The sequence below is a fragment of the Anser brachyrhynchus genome (genome assembly GCF_964034855.1).
Source record: "Anser brachyrhynchus genome assembly, chromosome: 4".
NCBI lineage: Eukaryota > Metazoa > Chordata > Aves > Anseriformes > Anatidae > Anser > Anser brachyrhynchus.
In genome coordinates, this window is record NC_137698.1 from 15392590 (window position 1) to 15408395 (window position 15806).

General features: G+C 52.6%; 4 protein-coding genes across 9 annotated transcripts in view; 2 read left to right on the plus strand and 2 right to left on the minus strand.

The window, feature by feature from the left end:
• Positions 1-2466, plus strand: part of YTHDC1 (YTH N6-methyladenosine RNA binding protein C1) — a 42893-nt gene extending 40427 nt beyond the window's left edge. For both annotated transcript variants that reach the window (XM_080589171.1, XM_080589168.1), the window contains one exon: positions 2244-2466. In XM_080589171.1, the coding sequence (XP_080445297.1) occupies positions 2244-2263 (20 nt within the window). In that variant the 3' untranslated portion in view covers positions 2264-2466. The remainder of the gene's footprint in view (positions 1-2243) is intronic.
• A 1893-nt stretch (positions 2467-4359) lies between these two features.
• On the minus strand, positions 4360-6837 carry LOC308193958 (sulfotransferase 1B1). Of its 3 annotated transcripts, none has more exons than XM_080589179.1 (8): positions 6784-6837; positions 5802-5950; positions 5506-5634; positions 5290-5387; positions 5052-5178; positions 4873-4967; positions 4619-4799; positions 4360-4548 (listed from the first exon to the last, which is right to left on the minus strand). In XM_080589179.1, exons 2-8 carry the CDS (start codon positions 5947-5949, stop codon positions 4436-4438), a joined length of 891 nt encoding a protein of 296 aa, XP_080445305.1. In that variant the 5' UTR covers position 5950; positions 6784-6837; the 3' UTR covers positions 4360-4435. The 3 variants fall into 3 exon arrangements, with proteins under 3 accessions (XP_080445305.1, XP_080445304.1, XP_080445303.1); XM_080589178.1 differs by lacking the exon at positions 6784-6837 and adding an exon at positions 6541-6668; XM_080589177.1 differs by lacking the exon at positions 6784-6837 and adding an exon at positions 6509-6654.
• An 875-nt stretch (positions 6838-7712) lies between these two features.
• Positions 7713-9408, minus strand: LOC308193959 (sulfotransferase 1 family member D1-like). The gene is made up of 7 exons (XM_080589180.1): positions 9194-9408; positions 8995-9120; positions 8800-8897; positions 8575-8701; positions 8385-8479; positions 8093-8273; positions 7713-7963 (listed from the first exon to the last, which is right to left on the minus strand). Exons 1-7 carry the CDS (start codon positions 9336-9338, stop codon positions 7851-7853), a joined length of 885 nt encoding a protein of 294 aa, XP_080445306.1. The 5' UTR covers positions 9339-9408; the 3' UTR covers positions 7713-7850.
• A 42-nt stretch (positions 9409-9450) lies between these two features.
• The window catches only part of LOC308193960 (uncharacterized protein), a 59682-nt gene continuing 53326 nt past the window's right edge, over positions 9451-15806 (plus strand). For 2 of the 3 annotated variants that reach the window (XR_013950112.1, XR_013950113.1), the window contains exon 1: positions 9482-9626. Coding sequence is in view for 1 of the 3 variants with exons in the window: in XM_080589181.1 (XP_080445307.1) it covers positions 9624-9626; positions 10180-10683 (507 nt within the window). In the remaining 2 variants the exon portion in view is untranslated. Of the gene's footprint in view, positions 9627-10179; positions 15452-15806 lie in introns of those variants that run through there. The other variant, XM_080589181.1, reaches the window with a different exon arrangement.

Below are 15806 nucleotides of genomic sequence, written 5' to 3' on the forward strand. Positions count from 1 at the left end.
AATTTTCCTTTCTCTTATTTCAAGAGAGCAGCTTTGGGACTGAAGGGGGACTTGAAAGTCTTGAGTTGTAAAAGACTAGCATTTGGGGTGGGGGTAATGTCTGGGTGGGGAAGGTTGAGGTGTCTAATTTGTAGGTTGGCCCATCCTCGAGTGCAGGCAGAAGCGTGTGGGATAAGAAATTTGTGGAGGCACGTGCTCAGGCGCAGTAGAACAACTACCCCCTTGTAAGCCCCAGGTGTCACAGGGAAACACCAGCAAAAGGGAATGTGCTGGTACTTGTGACATAACCACACTTCTCAGCCAGCTGGTGTCTTTATCTCAGCCCTCTACCCTGCTGCAAGAGGACAAAGATGTTCTTGTGCATACAGTATTTCACTGTGTTTCTCGGTTTAGTTTAAGATTTTATTCTCTGCGCCACTCTTCGGATGCTGCAGGTCCACATTTGCATGTAAATGTGTAGGCGCCGGGGTGGCTCATGCCATGGCCGTTTCCACTCTGCAAGGGAGAAAGAAAAATAAAAGAGAAAGGATCCAGGCCAAGCCTTGTGTGCATTTTCAATGAGCTTGCTAAGTCTCACAAGGCATGGCAGGGGAGACCCGCTGCAGCTGCCTGCAGGCACTTGTGCACCCCTGCCTTGCCTGCATCTGTCAGCCCTCCCACGGGACAGCCGTACGCAGTGGGAACCCCAAATCTGCAAACGCAGATGGTGTAGGTGTGACAGAAGCCATCCGGTGGCTCACCAGACAAGAATGGGCAGTCGTGCTCACCCTCCTGCCTTCTTGCTTGCGCTCACTCCCAGTCTTTCACCAGGGCTTTCCCTGGGCAAGGTGAGCTCAAAGGTGATTTATTTTAGTGGCTGAAGTTTGGACCCATCAGGGAGTTGGCCTGGCCCACAGAGGAGCCGGGCAAAGACCAGGCTGTCGTGGGTCCTGCCAAATGGCTGGGCAGCAGCTCTTGCATTGAGCCAGGCAGGAATTCATTCATGTGTTGGAATACGTGCCATTACGTGAAATAAAAAAATTAATGTATGTTTACAGCTCCACAGAGAAATGAAAACGAAATTGGATTCCTGTTAGATTTTCACCAAATCCCCCACTTGTACCTAACCTTGATGCTGTACCACATCTGCCTGCTGGCTTTCTGTTCTGAAAAAGAACTTCAGAAGCAGAGGAAAGCCATCCTTGGATGGGGGGAATTAAAACAGGACTCGTGTTTTCTGCTTACGTGGGTGCAGCGTGTTCGCCGTGCTAAGCCAGCTCCGCATCCCGCTGGAGCGCTGTTTGGCTGTGAGGCACTGGCAGGCGCTGGCACGAGGTCTGCACCTGGGCCTCAGCGCACAAGCGGTACACACGCCACTTGTTCCCCAGGGGTATTTTCACGTACGATGTCTGTGCCTCGGCTTCGGCGTAAGTGGTCTTCTTCCTTGCTGGCATGGCCTGCGATGATGGCTCCTTTTGCGTTTGGTCGGGCGGGGAGGGCAGGGATTGCTGCCCACCTGCCTGTACGGCGGGCTCGGGGTCCGGGGTTTGTGTTCCCTTCTCCGCCTGCATTGAAGACATGGGTGGGATTTTGACTGGGGCTGGCATGTTCCCTGCCGACGGTGCCTCCAGGTTGGAGGAGCGACGGTCAGCCTTGGGCAGTGACGGGAGAGCACCCTCCGCTTTGGGTGCCGCCAGCTCAGCGGTCTTCACCGCCACTGCTGCGTGCGAGGCAGGGGTGACCAGGGGTGACACACGCACGGCCAGCAGCGAGGTTTTCAGCGGCGCTTTGGCAGACTGCTTCAACAGCTCTCGGCCAGGCTCCGAGACGCAGGCGGGCAGCCTCATGGAAAACCTCTTGCTGCTCTCCAGGGCGTAGGACACCTGCAGCTTGGCACGGGCAAGCAGCGTGAAGAGAGGCACCGTGTTCGTACGGAACGATGCAAAGTCCTGGTTTTATGAGGGTTTTTATGAGGGTTTTTACAAGAGTGTTTATGGGAAAGGTTCATTCCCCCCGCGTGGGTGTGTTGGCCGGTGCTCTGCAGCATACAGGGCTTTGCAACCCACCTCTGCCTGAAACCTGCAGGTGCATTGCCTCTCCTTGGCTGCTTTCCTACTCCACTGCTGCACTTTTCTACAGCAGTGTGGTGCTGCCACAGCTGCACTTTGAGGCCAGCACAAAAGATAAAAATTTTTAAAAAATCTCATTGACGGTGGTGAACAAAAACAGTTTCTGAAGCATTTTGCACCCTTTGCATTTTACAGGAGCCGCTGGCTGCGTGTGAAGAGTGTCATTAGAGGGTCATCCAGCAGACCACAGATGCATCAGGAGCAAAACCATGCCTATGAGCTGGCAGGCAAATGCACAAGCCAAAGGAAGCAAGAGGGGGGGGATGTTGGAAAGCCCAGCTTTGTATCAAAGTAGGTATGCAAGAGGTTCGGGGAGGGAGGAAAATGCCTGGAACAAATAAAAAACAAGTCATTCATGTGCGTGGAGGAGCAGTCTTTGGTGCAGTGGGGGTGCTGGGTGGAAGCAGCAGGAGCTAGAACAAATGGAAATTCCTGCAGCCGGACGTTGGGATGAGGAGGGGCTGAGAAAAGAATTGCCAGAGGCAATCCAGTGTCTGAATAGAAGCCTTCAGCCCAAAAATACATGGCCGGGGGTAGATGGCATGAGGGAAGTCCGTGGAGCCACAGAAGGATGGGGGGAGATGAATGTAGACAAATGGCTGGTGGTGTCTCAGTGCAAGAAAGAAGGGACAGAAGGAAAATAACAAAACCTCCAACAAAACCTGCATGCTGTGGGGAAAAGCAACTCCCCAGAGGAGGTACAAGATGCCATGGGATGCGGTGGAGGTCACCAGAGCTCAAGGGGGGATGATGCAGGTCTGGAGAGGACATAGGCATGGATTGACCAGGCACGGAGAAGCCACATCTGGCCGGGGAGCCCCTTCCCATGCACCAGGGGTTGGAGCCACAGGTGCAGGTATCTCCACGCCCCCCCCGTGGTTACCTGGCTCACCTCGACCATCTTCTCTTTCGAACCCCCTGGCTCGCTGTTGAATGTCGTCAAACTGCAAGGTAAGAGGGGACAGGCAAGGCAAGAGGAGTTGGACTCAATGATCCTTATGGGTCCCTTCCAACTTGGGATATTCTATGATTCTATGACAGGGAGGCTCAGGGCCTGCTGCCTCCTCGTTGGACAAAGCAACACAGCCCAAGGGCACCCGCAAGCAGCACTGGGAAAGAGAGAAGCTTTCAGCACCTGAGGGAGAAGGAGGAACCCTTTGCAATCATTTTACTATAGCTTATAGCAGCATTTCTTCCAAGGGGGGAGCGCGGCTCTGTAAATGCCGCAACACCCACCTCCTTCTGCTGGATTTGTGGTGGACAGTTGCTAAACTCAAGGAATTTGCTGAAAAATGGAGCTAAAAGCAGTGGTATGTGGGGCTGTAACCCAATTTTGCAGCCCATGTCCCCAGCCAGCTGCCAGCCCCATCCCCGGAGCACAGTGGAGTGATTTCCCAGCCAAAGGTCATTTTTTAACCTCTCAGACTATTTCACTCGTATCTCAGCAACGGCATCTTCAGAGACACTCCCTGCCTGCAAACAGCAAATATTTCCTCCAGGTCACCCCTGTGCTGCAGCACTGCCTTGTGCCTGCGAGCCCTGTTATTTTTCAGTGCAGGGAGCCCTGCGGTGTGGCAGGGGGATCCCACTCCTCCCCCCCCTCCCCCCCAACACCCCCATACCTGGTCATCGAGTAGGTGTCGGGTTGCTGGCAGCAGGAGAAGAGTTTCCAGGACTCTGACAGCAGAACGGCACAAAGTGACCTCCGGAACCCTCCCTTTGTTATCACTGCTCCGGGGCAGGGGGGAAGGATGGGACCCCAGCCCTCTCCCAGCTGCTCAGGGCCACTTTTGCCCCCGTCCCACTCACCTCGGTTCTCCCCCATGGTGCAGCCACCGGTGGCAGGGTGGCAACAGCCCTGGCCCACTCCCTGCCGAGGTGTAACCTCAGCAGGGCCTTTTCTGACACCTGCTGATGCAACGGTGAGGTCAGAGGCAGTGGGTACGGGACCACTGCGTGCAGGGAGATGGCACAGATGCGTGCAGGGGCTGCGAAACAGATTTACGGCCTTGTGCTGGAGACACAGCTCTGGGTGGGACCTGACACTTAGGGACGTGGTTTAGTGGGTGACATTGGTAGCAGGGGGATGGTTGGACCAGATGATCTTGGAGGTTTCTTCCAACCTTAATAATTCTATGATTCCTCCCCAAGAAAGCCACGTAGGCGCTGTTAAATGTGTGTCCCAGAGGGCGACGTGTGACGCGGTGGGGCTCCTCATGGTGATGCAGCAGATTTCACATAGACTAGCGTGTGGGGAAAGGCAGAAGGAAAACTTTTATTTTCTTTAAAGCAGAAATCTGGGGGAGTGTGCAGGGCTGGGGTGGGCCTCAGATGTGCGTGCGGAAGTGTAGGTCGGTGCCTGCCATTTTCTGCGCGTAGAGCTGGTCAAAGCGCGCGCTCTGGGCCACGGTGAAGTGGTTCTTCCAGTCGCCGGTGATGCCTGGGGGGCGAGAGGGGGCTGAGCAGGGCCCAGAGGGCTGACAGCATGCCGGACCCCAGGGTCTGCTCACCTTTGCGCATGAAGGGGGAGACGCCCTGGTCCAGGAGGTCGGAGGGCACCGCCCGGTAGTTGGTGCTGAGGTTGTCCCGCATGGACTCGAAGGACGTGTGGTGGGTGACAGTCTCCAGTGCCGCCTCCGACAGCTCCCGCCCCAGGAACTGGGCCACCTTGGTGATCTCCCGGCGGGGGTCCTGGGCGCAGAGGCCGGCCTTCAGCCCCGGCTCCCCCAAGCCCCTAGCCCCACCATCAGCACCATCCCCTCACCTCCTTCATGTCCTCGTAGAAGAGGTAGAGGATGGGGTGCTCCCTCCGGCGCTCCCAGTAGCCCCTCACGTGGTCGAACCAGGAGCCATAGGCCACTGCACAGGAAGAATGGCCATGGGCATCAGCGGGTGACAGCACCCTCAGGGTCCTCACGTGCACCCACAGGTGTCCCACCCCACCTCTGCCTGCCATGAACTCCTCCAGGTACTGGTCCCATGTCCCTGGGTGAGGGTGCAGGTTGTTCATCAGGTCAAAGTGGTAGTAGGAGACGGCCACATCCTTGGCGTTACGCCCCACGTAGATCATCTGTGGAGAGGCCAGTGTCAGTGACGTGCTGGTTTGCAAGGTTCTGGTGGGGGTAGTCATGCCCTTATCCCTTCTGGGTCCCTCCTGGCATGTTCCCTCCAGCCCTATTACCTTGCAGCCCTTCTCCCAGAAGGATTTGGGTAAGATATCAGCTGGGATGTGGGTCTTGATAATGCGAGGGGATGGCATGCCCTCCAGCTGCTCCGTGCCTACAAAAAGTGCTTCGGCTACCAGCAGGGTGCACCCCAAAAGCCCAGTCTGCCCCATCCTTGAGGGCGAGGCTGGCCCCCGAGCCCAGGGGCACCCACTGCCCACGCACCCCCCTACCTGCCAGCATCTGCCCGGGGGCAGCAAACTCCAGCATGGGCACCCGGTTGGCGATGAAATCCCGCTTGCATTTTTCGGGGTCGCCGCCTTGCAGGATCATGTCCACGATCTCGCTGACCCAGGTGGTGCCTGGTGAGGAGCGGCCAGGTGTCCTGCTGCTGCTGTCCCCACCTGAACCCAATCGCAGGCACCGCAGTACCTTCCGGCAACCCCCCAAATTCCAGCTCAGGTAGTCATGGGATAGTGCCCCCCACTTCCCGCACATGGCCCCTCTCTCTTGTGCCAGGGCTGCTCACCAGATTTGGGGAAGGTGACCACCACGATGTCGTCAGGGCGGCTCTGGAATTTGTCCACCTGCTCCCAGTTTTGGGTGAAGGCGTAGACCATAGGGATGCCGTGCACCGTGCTCCAGGGCTGGCGCAGGTAGGTCTCTGTTGTGGCCATCCTGGTGGGGACAGGGGGGTACACAGAGGGCGAGCTGGTGGGGGGGGTCTTCATGGGGCTACCATCATGGGGCCACAGCCAGCCCTGGGGAGCTCCCAGAGCAAGGAGACTGCTGCTGCTGGGACCCAGTACTGGGCCCTTGGGGTGCTTGCCCAGACACCCCTGGCGTTTCAGGGCCTGCTCTGTGGGGTGCCGAGAGGGGAAAAAGCCTGTGTCCTGCCTGGTGCCAGCTTGGGCTTTTGGGACGGCAGGAGGGAGCTTTGAGGAAAGCAGGGTGCTGCCCCTCGGGCAAAGGGCAAGTCCTTTCTCTTGGTGTTACTGGGGCGGTGGCGGGACTCACTGACACAGCCAGCAAAGCAAAGCCCTGTGCCCATCCCCAGACCCCTTGGACTTTTATGGAGGATCCCAGCCTCAGTTTTCAGAGCCCGCGGGGACCAGTGCCCCGCGTCCCTGTGCCGAGCTGCCGGTGCAGGGATCGACCAGCAGCCCGCTCACCCCCGTGCCCCACAGCTGGTGAAGAAGTCAGACCCCCCTGGACCCCCCAGTATTCAGGCCTTGCCTTTCGGAGGCTGGTCGGGGGCTCCCCGTTACCTGCTGCTGGGCGCCGTGGGGAGCGGGGAGCACTGTGCCCGCAGACACAGGGGTGTTTATTTTTCCCCTCCCCGTGTGGAAGGGGGAGGCGTGGGGAGGTGCCTGGGGATGGGGACGTCACCAGGGGAGGGAAAGGGTGCTCCGGGGTGGGGAGGAGGAACAGGAGGGGCAAGACGAGTGCCTGTGATGAGTGGTGCTGTGCTCAGCACCCCCTCCCAGGCAGGGTTGGGGTGGGGGTGTCACCTGCGTGCGACTCGCTGGTGGGACGCAGGGCTCAGGCTCGGGTCCCCGAAGGCAGGTCCAAAGTCTGCAGGGTTGCAAAAGAGCAGCGCCTGCAGCAGCCAGCATGCTGCTGGGAAAAGGATTTAAGGGAGACGTGCTGGGGGGAGTGCAGCTCTTTCGGGGAAAGGGCCACCCTTTGGCAAAGCCAGGAGCTGGGGGTGCATGAGGACGCCCCTCTGCACTAAAATAAATGTGTTGGAAGGGTTTATTCTTTAGCTGCACCAATAGCACTGCTGCTTGCAGATAAATCCGGTTTGCATCTCTTTGGGACAAACCAGCCGCAGGACACTGCCTGTGCAGAAACGTCGCTAGTTTGGACACTCATAAACCAAAGCTGGAAATAGGGCATAATGGGGGGATTTGGGTCTCAGGAGCAAATCCCTGATGCCAGTGGGCCAGGTTGTCCCAGTGGTGCCTCAGCAAGAGCCTGGTGCAACTGTGTGGGAGCGGGGACATCCCCCATGTCACCGTGCCAGCGGGGCCAGTGCTAGTGCCAGGCAGGAGGTGTTTCCCCTTGCCTTTGTCCTGCAAAGCCCATGCTGGTGCAACGGTGATGGAAATTTCTGCCCTGCCACCGCCCGCTCTGCAAAGCAACCTGCAGCATTTCGGAGGCGTAAACATGCCTGGGCACAGAGTCAGCGTGGGGGCAGTGAGCACCCCGACTTGCTTTGGGTTTTTTCCACTCTTAGGACAGTCGTTGCTCCTGCTGGCACCGCTCTTTGCTTTATAGGAGTGGGCCAGGCCAGCCCCATGTGTCTGGGGCTGAAAGTGATGCTTTGGAGTATGGGGTCCCCACGGCAAGCATCTCCATGTGCCTGCAGGCGTCTTGAGGCACCAAGAACACGCGTCAGGTTCTGCCCTTGCCCTTCATCACAGATGAATGCTCAACCTCTGGCTATTGCAATTTATTATGGGAAGAAAAATGTCCGGCGAGCTCCGGGCTGCAGGAATCCGGTGCTGGCTCCCCATCAGGGCAGGGACCCCTGGGAAGCGCAGGGGGCAGGCAGTGCCCCGGGGGTGGGCGTCCCTCACACCTCCATCTGGAAGCAGAGTTCTGAGCCCGCCATGTGCTGCTGGTAGTGCCGGTCAAAGCACTCATTCTGCGCCACGGTGAAGTGGTTCTTCCAGTCTCCGGAGATGCCTGTGGGGGTAGGGAGGTGAGAAAGCATGTGGGGCAAAATCTGGCCCCCGCAAACATCTGCAATCTGGGCTGAGGTAGGGCCTGGGACCCACCCTCCCCACTGACCCAGGATCACTGGCCGAAACCTACCTTTCCGCATGAAAGGGGAGAGGCTGTGGTCCATCAGCGAGGAGGGCATGGTCTCATAGTTAGCGGCGGGGTTCTTCTTCATCTCCTGGAAGGAGGTGTGGTGGAGGATCCTCGCCACTGTCTCCTCTGGCACCTCCTTGCCCAGGAACTGCAAGATCTTCTGCACCTCACGCCGTGGGTCCTGTGGGGTGGCAGGGGCAGGGATGCTCAGTGCTGGTGCTCCCCCTAGAAATGGGGGGGGGGGGGGGCAGCCAGGGCAGGTGCAGGCACCCCTCTCTCCAGCCCACCTTACCTTCTTCATGTCCTCGTAGAAGAGGTAGAGGAGCCGTTTCTCCTGCCTCTTCTCCCACCAGCCTCTCACATGCTCATACCAGGACCCGTAGGCCACTGTGGGATGTGGGTTGGGTTAGCCGAAAAGTGGCAAGGAGGAGGACGCCCTCCCCACCAGCATTTTTGTGGGAGCCCAAGCATTCAGCCCCCACCTTTTCCATTCATGAAGGTCTCCAGGAACTCAGCCAGCGTGCCAGGGTCAGGGTGTATCTTGGCCATCTGGTAGAAGTAGTAGTAGGAGATAACAACGTCCTTGGGGTTGCGGGCCATGTAGATTACCTGGGGACAACTGAAGCTGTGGTTGAGGGAACAGGAACAGTGCCCCCTCCCTACTGCCCTGCTGGGGAGAAAGGTCAGGGGCAGCCCCATAGCATTACCTTGCAGTCCTTCTCCTGGAAGGAGGCCGGGAGGAGCTGGACTGGCAGGTGGGTCTTCACCAGCCGCGGGGATGGGGTTTTCTCCAGCAGGTCGACACCTGCAGGAGGGGAGATCAGTGGGATGAGCCCCCTGCTCTGACACCCCCACCCGTGCCCCAGCTCGACCCCTTCCCCCTACAGCCCTCGGCCACTCACCGCTTGGTATCTTGGGGGCCTTCATCTCTAGGAAGGGCACCCGGTTGAAGATGGCATCCCGCCGGCACTTCTCCACGTCACCGTCATGGTAGATCATGTCCAGGATCTCACTCAGCCACGTCGTGCCTGTGGCACAGGGCAGTGTCTCAGGGGCTGCAGGCGCCCCGGCAGCGTCCCCATCCCCCCTAGGTCCACTCACCTGACTTGGGGTAGGTGGCGATCAGCAGGTCATCATGCCGGGCTTGGAAAGCCTCCACCTGCGGCCAGCCCTCTATGAAGGACTTGTAGAAGGGGATGCCGTGGAGGCTTCCCAGATCCTCCCTGCCCACCTCGTCCATCCCCATCGCTGGCAGTGTGTCCCCAAGGCACTGACGCTCTTCTGTGCCTGCGCTCAGGGGAGGGCAAAGTCCACCCTGAATCACGTGCAGCCCCACGGGGCGGTGACAGCCTCCTCACCCGGCCCCCAGCTCGGCTTCCTTCCCCTGTAAAAGTATGGGTGCCACGGACTGCATACGCTGGGGACTTTTGGAGCAAGACAGGCTCGACCCGGGAGAGGAAACGCCTCGTCTGTTTGCTGGACTGCACTGCACAGCCTTGTTTTCTGGCTGTTTCTGTCCGTTGCCGGCTCAATGGTGAGACATGGCTTGGTTGGGGAAGTGAAGGAGGAAATTGGAGGCCGGTGGGTCACTCCATGGGGAGCAGGGTGGTGGGATTTGGGAGCTGGGCCCCAGGGCTGCTGGGGCCCAGCTCCGGCTGTGGAGCTGCATTGGAGGAGACCCAGCCTTACTGCCCGGTGCCGCTTCAGCCTCAGCTCTAGCTGCTGAGGAGCCCTGGCCCCCCCACACCTCTGCAGTCCCAGGGAGATGCTGCCAGTGCATGTTAAAGGCAGTCATTTTAGTATAAACCGTCACAGCTGCACACGGTGTGAATATTGACTAGCTGGTTTGTATTTATTGATTTATTAGTTAGTAACTATTATACTATGTTATACTATGTCTGGAATAGAGAGTGGAGCCTCAGAAGCGTTGTTTTGCCCAGAGACTGTCTCAAACACTGAATTCAGCATGGTGCACATCACCGTCCTGCATTTTGGGGATGATTAAAGCTGCCCCAGCCCCACTCCCCCAGCCACTGTGCTCTCTGGATCTTTATTTAGGCAACTGCTCAGGTCTCTCTGTGCTCCAGGACATCTACGTGCTCCGGAACATCTTCTGCATGTTCCAGAACATCTTCTGCATGCTCCGTAATGTCTTCTGCATCCTCCGGGACATCTCCTACATGCTCTCGGACGTCTTCTGCGTGCTCCAGGACATCTTCCACGTGCTACAGGATGTCTTCTACTTGCTCTGGGGCATCTGCATGTTCCAGGACATCTTCTGCATGCTCCAGAATGTCTTCCGCATCCTCCAGCACATCTCCTACATGCTCTCGGATGTCTTCTGTGTGCTCCAGGACATCTTCCGCGTGCTACATCATGTCTTCTGCGTGCTCCAGGACATCTTCTGCATGTTCCGGGACATCTCCTGCATACTCCAGGATGTCTTCTGCATGCTCCGGGGCATCTTCTGTGTGCTCCAGGCTGTCTTCTGTAAAATGCGGCAGTTCCAAGATGTGGCCCCTGGCCCTGCCCTCCTGGGCACTGCAGGGAAGGCGGCCACCCCACTGGGAGGGAAATGGAAGCTCCAGTGATAGAATCATAGAATGGCCTGGATTGGAAAGGACCTCAAAGATCATTTCATGCCAACCCCCCTGCCAAAGGTTGGACAAGAGGTGACGGACAATCAAAATGTGGATTGGTTCATGTTTGAGGCTGAAACCTTTTGACATGATGCCATTGTGTTACATGGGAAGAAATGAATGTTCAGTAGAGAATAAAGGCCATATAAACTAAATTAAACCATTAATTTAACATTGGTGGTTGGGAAAGACACACTGTCAGTCAGCCTAGGTCAAGTCAGGGCTGTGAAGTGTGACAAAGCCCCACCTCCACCCTGCCAAAATGCAAGTTTCTCAGCAAGGCCACTGGCCTTTTCCTCTTGGTATGGATCTTTGTGTGCTGGTTCCATTTGTATTTTATAAGCACACCCCTGACCACCTGAACTCCTTTCCTTCCCCTTACTCTCTCTCCTCCACTTTCTTTTGTGCTTTGCCCTTCAGAACCTCATTTTATCATGTTTCTGGTCTTACCTAGAGAGACTTCTTAGAATAGTTCTTTCCTGGCAAACGTTTTCCTAAGGGTCTTCTTACAAATGAAAGCTCTTTTGTCACAGCATTTGCTTGTGTGATGGCAACATGGCATGAAAACATGGCAACACACATGAAAGCCCCAGACCAGAAGAGCCGAAGAGTTAAGGGCCAAAAAGCCCTGCGGGGCAGGGAGGATATTTTGAGTGGAATTTTTCCCAGACTGGAATGGATATCACAATCACAACTCCTTCCTTGGCAAGGGCAAAACCTATCAGGAGGCATAAAGGAAAGCTGCTGTGTAGTAAAGAAGCAGGTTTTGCTTTCACTGGTGTTGTTTCAAAGATCAAAGACCTCAGGGTTTTCCTTTCTCCACCCTGCCTTTGCCCACCTGCCAGTTTGTGGCTGGTTTTTATTTTGTATTTCCTGAGAGGATGTGGCAAGCAGTGCTCACGACCAGCTGAGATACTGTCTTGAGGCACGCATGACATCACTATCTAGGCAGCTCTGGCACCACTCCCTACACAGGAAATACTTCGGAAGAGTTTCTGGCTTTCTGAGTAATAGCGATGGTCCAGGGCTCTTTGAATCTCGAGGATGCTCTGCCCTCCTCCCCCTGAGCCAGCCCTGGGAGCTAGGAGCTATGTATCCCCCCCAGGCTGGGAGAGCAGGGCTCAGGCTGGTGTGCACCACCTAGGGATGGCCGCAGGCTGGCACAGCTCCTCTTTCCTTCCTGCAGTGCCCCGTGCTGGGGATCTCTGGAGGAGGGAAGGAAAAACAAAGAAACCACTTATCACAAAAACGGTGACAAGGGCTAGTGTTCTCTCCTCAGCAACACAACATTTTAACCCGGTACAAAAAACAGGGATCTCCTGGAAAGAGTCCAGCGGAGGGCCACAAGGATGATACAGGGCCTGGAGCATCTTCCCTATGAGGAAAGGCTGAGAGACCTGGGTCTGTTCAGCCTGGAGAAGAGAAGACTGAGAGGGGATCTTATTAATGTTTACAAATATCTTAAGTGTGGGAGACAAAGGGATTTGGACAATCTCTTTTCAATGGTTTGTGGGGACAGGACAAGGGGCAATGGCCACAAAATGGAGCCCAGGAAGTCCCACACCAACATGCGAAAGAACTTCTTCACGGTGAGGGTGACGGAGCACTGGAAGAGGCTGCCCAGGGAGGTTGTGGAGTTTCCTTCTCTGGAGATATTCAAGGCCCGTCTGGATGCCTATCTTGGCAGCCTGCTCTAGGGAACCTGCTTTGGCAGGGGGGTTGGACCCGACAATCTCTTGAGGTCTCTTCCAACCCCTACAATTCTGTGATTCTGTGAAAACTCAGTTAATTTGCACGCATTTTATTAAGAAACACATGCTTGGTAGTGCATGAAGAGTAATCAATTCTATTTCCAAGATCATCAAAAAAGGAAATTAAAAACCAGCGCATACCTATTTCTTGCTTGCATACTGCATTTTGCTTTCACGTTCTAAATTGCTGTCTCAATAGCCTGCTCAGCTGTGCTCAACTGTTTGTATTGCTCTTTAAGCAAACATTGTCCCTGAATATTTCTGCTGCAAATTATTATTGCTGCAGAAGTAAGGTGAACTGTCTGTATTGTATCTTATTTCAGCATCATTTAGAACTTCACATTTGAAGCAAACTGTCAAGATCAGAAAAAATGTTTGTCAGTCTCAAAGCACCCGAGGCGAAATCTGCAAGTTGTTTCCACACGCTCATCGTAACCTTGTCTTTGAAATATATACAAACACTTTGCACTTGAAATCAGTAGATATTTCCCCCTACCAAGTGAACACAACAGCTACACAGTACTTCTGTAGCTCCTCACTGCCCAAATCCAAGCACTGCAGTTTCTCAGAATGAAAATGCCAGCTCACCTCAGTCTGCCACACACTTCTTGTTTCTGTGCATATCTCAAAAGCACATGCTGTCAGCACACAGCAGAAGCACTCAATGGCTTTATGATGTGCACTCAGAGCCTTAAGAACAGTAGTATAATATTTAAAATGAATACTGAAGCATTCTTCTCTTCCTTACTCCTTTAGAAGTATAAAGAGGTCATATTCCAACAAGATTGTGTTAGGAAGCTTATACAGCGTCTCTTGAACCTAATTCTTCAGTTTCCCAAAATATTGTAGGAGAAGAATATTCCAGAATATGTCCCCAATACAACATGCGTGTAGAGACAGAGAGGCTTACCTGGCAAACATTTTTCTCCCCCCCAGCCTGGATTTGCATCAGAAAAGCCAGTAGGTAGGTAGGATTCAGCTATTATGCCCTCTATTTTAAGATTCAAAAAAGCAGTATCATATTTTTAACTACTTCAGGATTTTATTTTTTTATATTTTTATTTTTTTACCAGGTTAGTAGCAAAACCTGTTTTTCTAACTTGATTAAGACATGTAAGCAGGCGTGACTAAAGCAAGAGGTGCTGGAACATAAGAAGAAAAGTGGTGAGGTGCTTGTGGTGAGGCAGCAGCATCACTACAAATTGGACATTTTAAGAGATGTAGGGCACATTGTCAGCACCTTGAATTTAAGTGGGTATTGCCCTAAATTAAAAGCCCCATGTTTTTCCATGTTTCTGCTGTCTTATAAGTCGAACAAAGCTCAATTCTACATCGGCTTAGAACTTTACCTGGGAAGCCTTATAGCTGCAAAACCCATAGTCAACAAAAGTTGTTAAGAACCACCTGGATGGTTCTGGGCAGCATGGAGTGGAAAGGATTGCTCAGGGAACACCTGCAGATTGGCGAGAAGTTGAGCTCTTTTCTTACACAAATACATATGTACAAATACACATATGCATATTTCTCACTGCTTTTTCCAGGAAAAGAGTCACACTAGCGGAACAGTCTTTACAATGCTGTATGTACTCTGTCAGGGGACTGAGTTGCGATTTAAGATTCTTCAGGGGAGATAGATGTCAAGTAATCTTCAGAGCCCCCTGCAAGTCATACTTTTTTCTCACCCCTCTGCCATCTCTCCATCTCTAACAGCAACACTTTTTAAGTCATGCATGGCAGCTGAGACAAAAACATACACGCATTTTAAATATATACACATATGTGTGTGTATATATACATAGTCTGTGTGGGCGTGTGTGTATATGGCATAGATTTGGCACAAACCTAAGCAATCATTCTGTTTATACTAGCATTCCAACAGTAATGAAGAACTAAAGCCATGAGTTTTGTGGCTGGTAGTTGACTGACAAAAGGCAGCAAAAAGCTGTCAAGAAGACATCTTAGTCTGCTACCTCGTGTTGATTCTACTTTTTAGTCCACTGTGCCCTAACACACACAGGGATTTTTTATTTATTTATTTTTTAAAATTTATTTATTATTTTATTTATCTACTTACCTTCTTCCCTCCTACTTAAGGGATTAACAGCATGACAGTTTACAAAGAAACTTTTTTTTTTTTTTGATTCATTGATGGCACTATACGACATTACACACAGCCATTTTTAGTCAGATTTGTATTGTAACAGTGACATCCACTGGCCAGTATAAACAGCACCAGGTTCTTTTCTGCTAAGTAAACTTAATAACCGATAGGGGCTTCACATACCTAAACAGATTCACTTAGAATAGTGTAAATAAAACTGACTGTAAAATATCCAGAAATATATGAAATATTTGAGAGATTATGGTAGTGTACTACCATATATTTTACATTTCATCCTAATGTCCCCAGGTAAGGTTAAAAAATATAACTAAATCACATATTGCAGCAATAGAAATCTAATCTGAAAAATAATCCTTATAAAAATAGTAATGATTAGAAGATACTTTTTATTCTGAAGACATCTTCTTTTTGGTCAATCTAATAAAAAAAATGCAGAATTTCTTGGCATTTTAAAATTTAACTTAATTCTGGATATTTCAAAAAAGAGATTTATTTTTCACTAGGTCAAATTAATACCGGAGGTAAAGACAGTGTCATAATGATATCATAATACTAGCACAGTAAGCAACGGCAAGAACAAATCACGCATCTGTTGTAACAGAGTGAGGACCAGAGCCACCTCTTTAGAGATCAGCTGACACTTTAGGATTATGAGTTTGCCAGACATTTACCACCATCCCAGAATGTCAGAATAGTAAAGTATTTGAGAAATCAGGTGAAAGAAAATTTGAGAAAAAACAAAGAATATAAATTAGTTTCCTCTTTGGCCATAACTCATGAAACAATCAAATGGAAATGAATAAAAAGATGACTGTGCATAAAAGTACTATACACATGCATTCATCTTCTGAAGAAAATAATGGAAAAACAGAATAAACCTAGAAGAGTTAAGCTAAGAGTTAAGAAGAGTTAAGCTAAGAGTTAAGCTAACTTCACAGGGGCAGGAAGAGCACAGCATGGATGGCAGTAACATACATCAGTTAATCATGGTGTTGACGGATCATTCTGTAGGAAAGGGCTCACAATGGGGAAACCGTTTACACTGCAGCAAGGAGCCTGTGCTAGCAGAAGAGAGCAGCAGATAAGAATGGGAGGCAAACGAGGAATGGAGCTTGGGTAGCTGAACTTTACTCTGACTTTCATTTGTATTCTTTTTTCAGTACTGGAGAAATAAAGTGTGCCAACCCACGGTAAAGTATGGG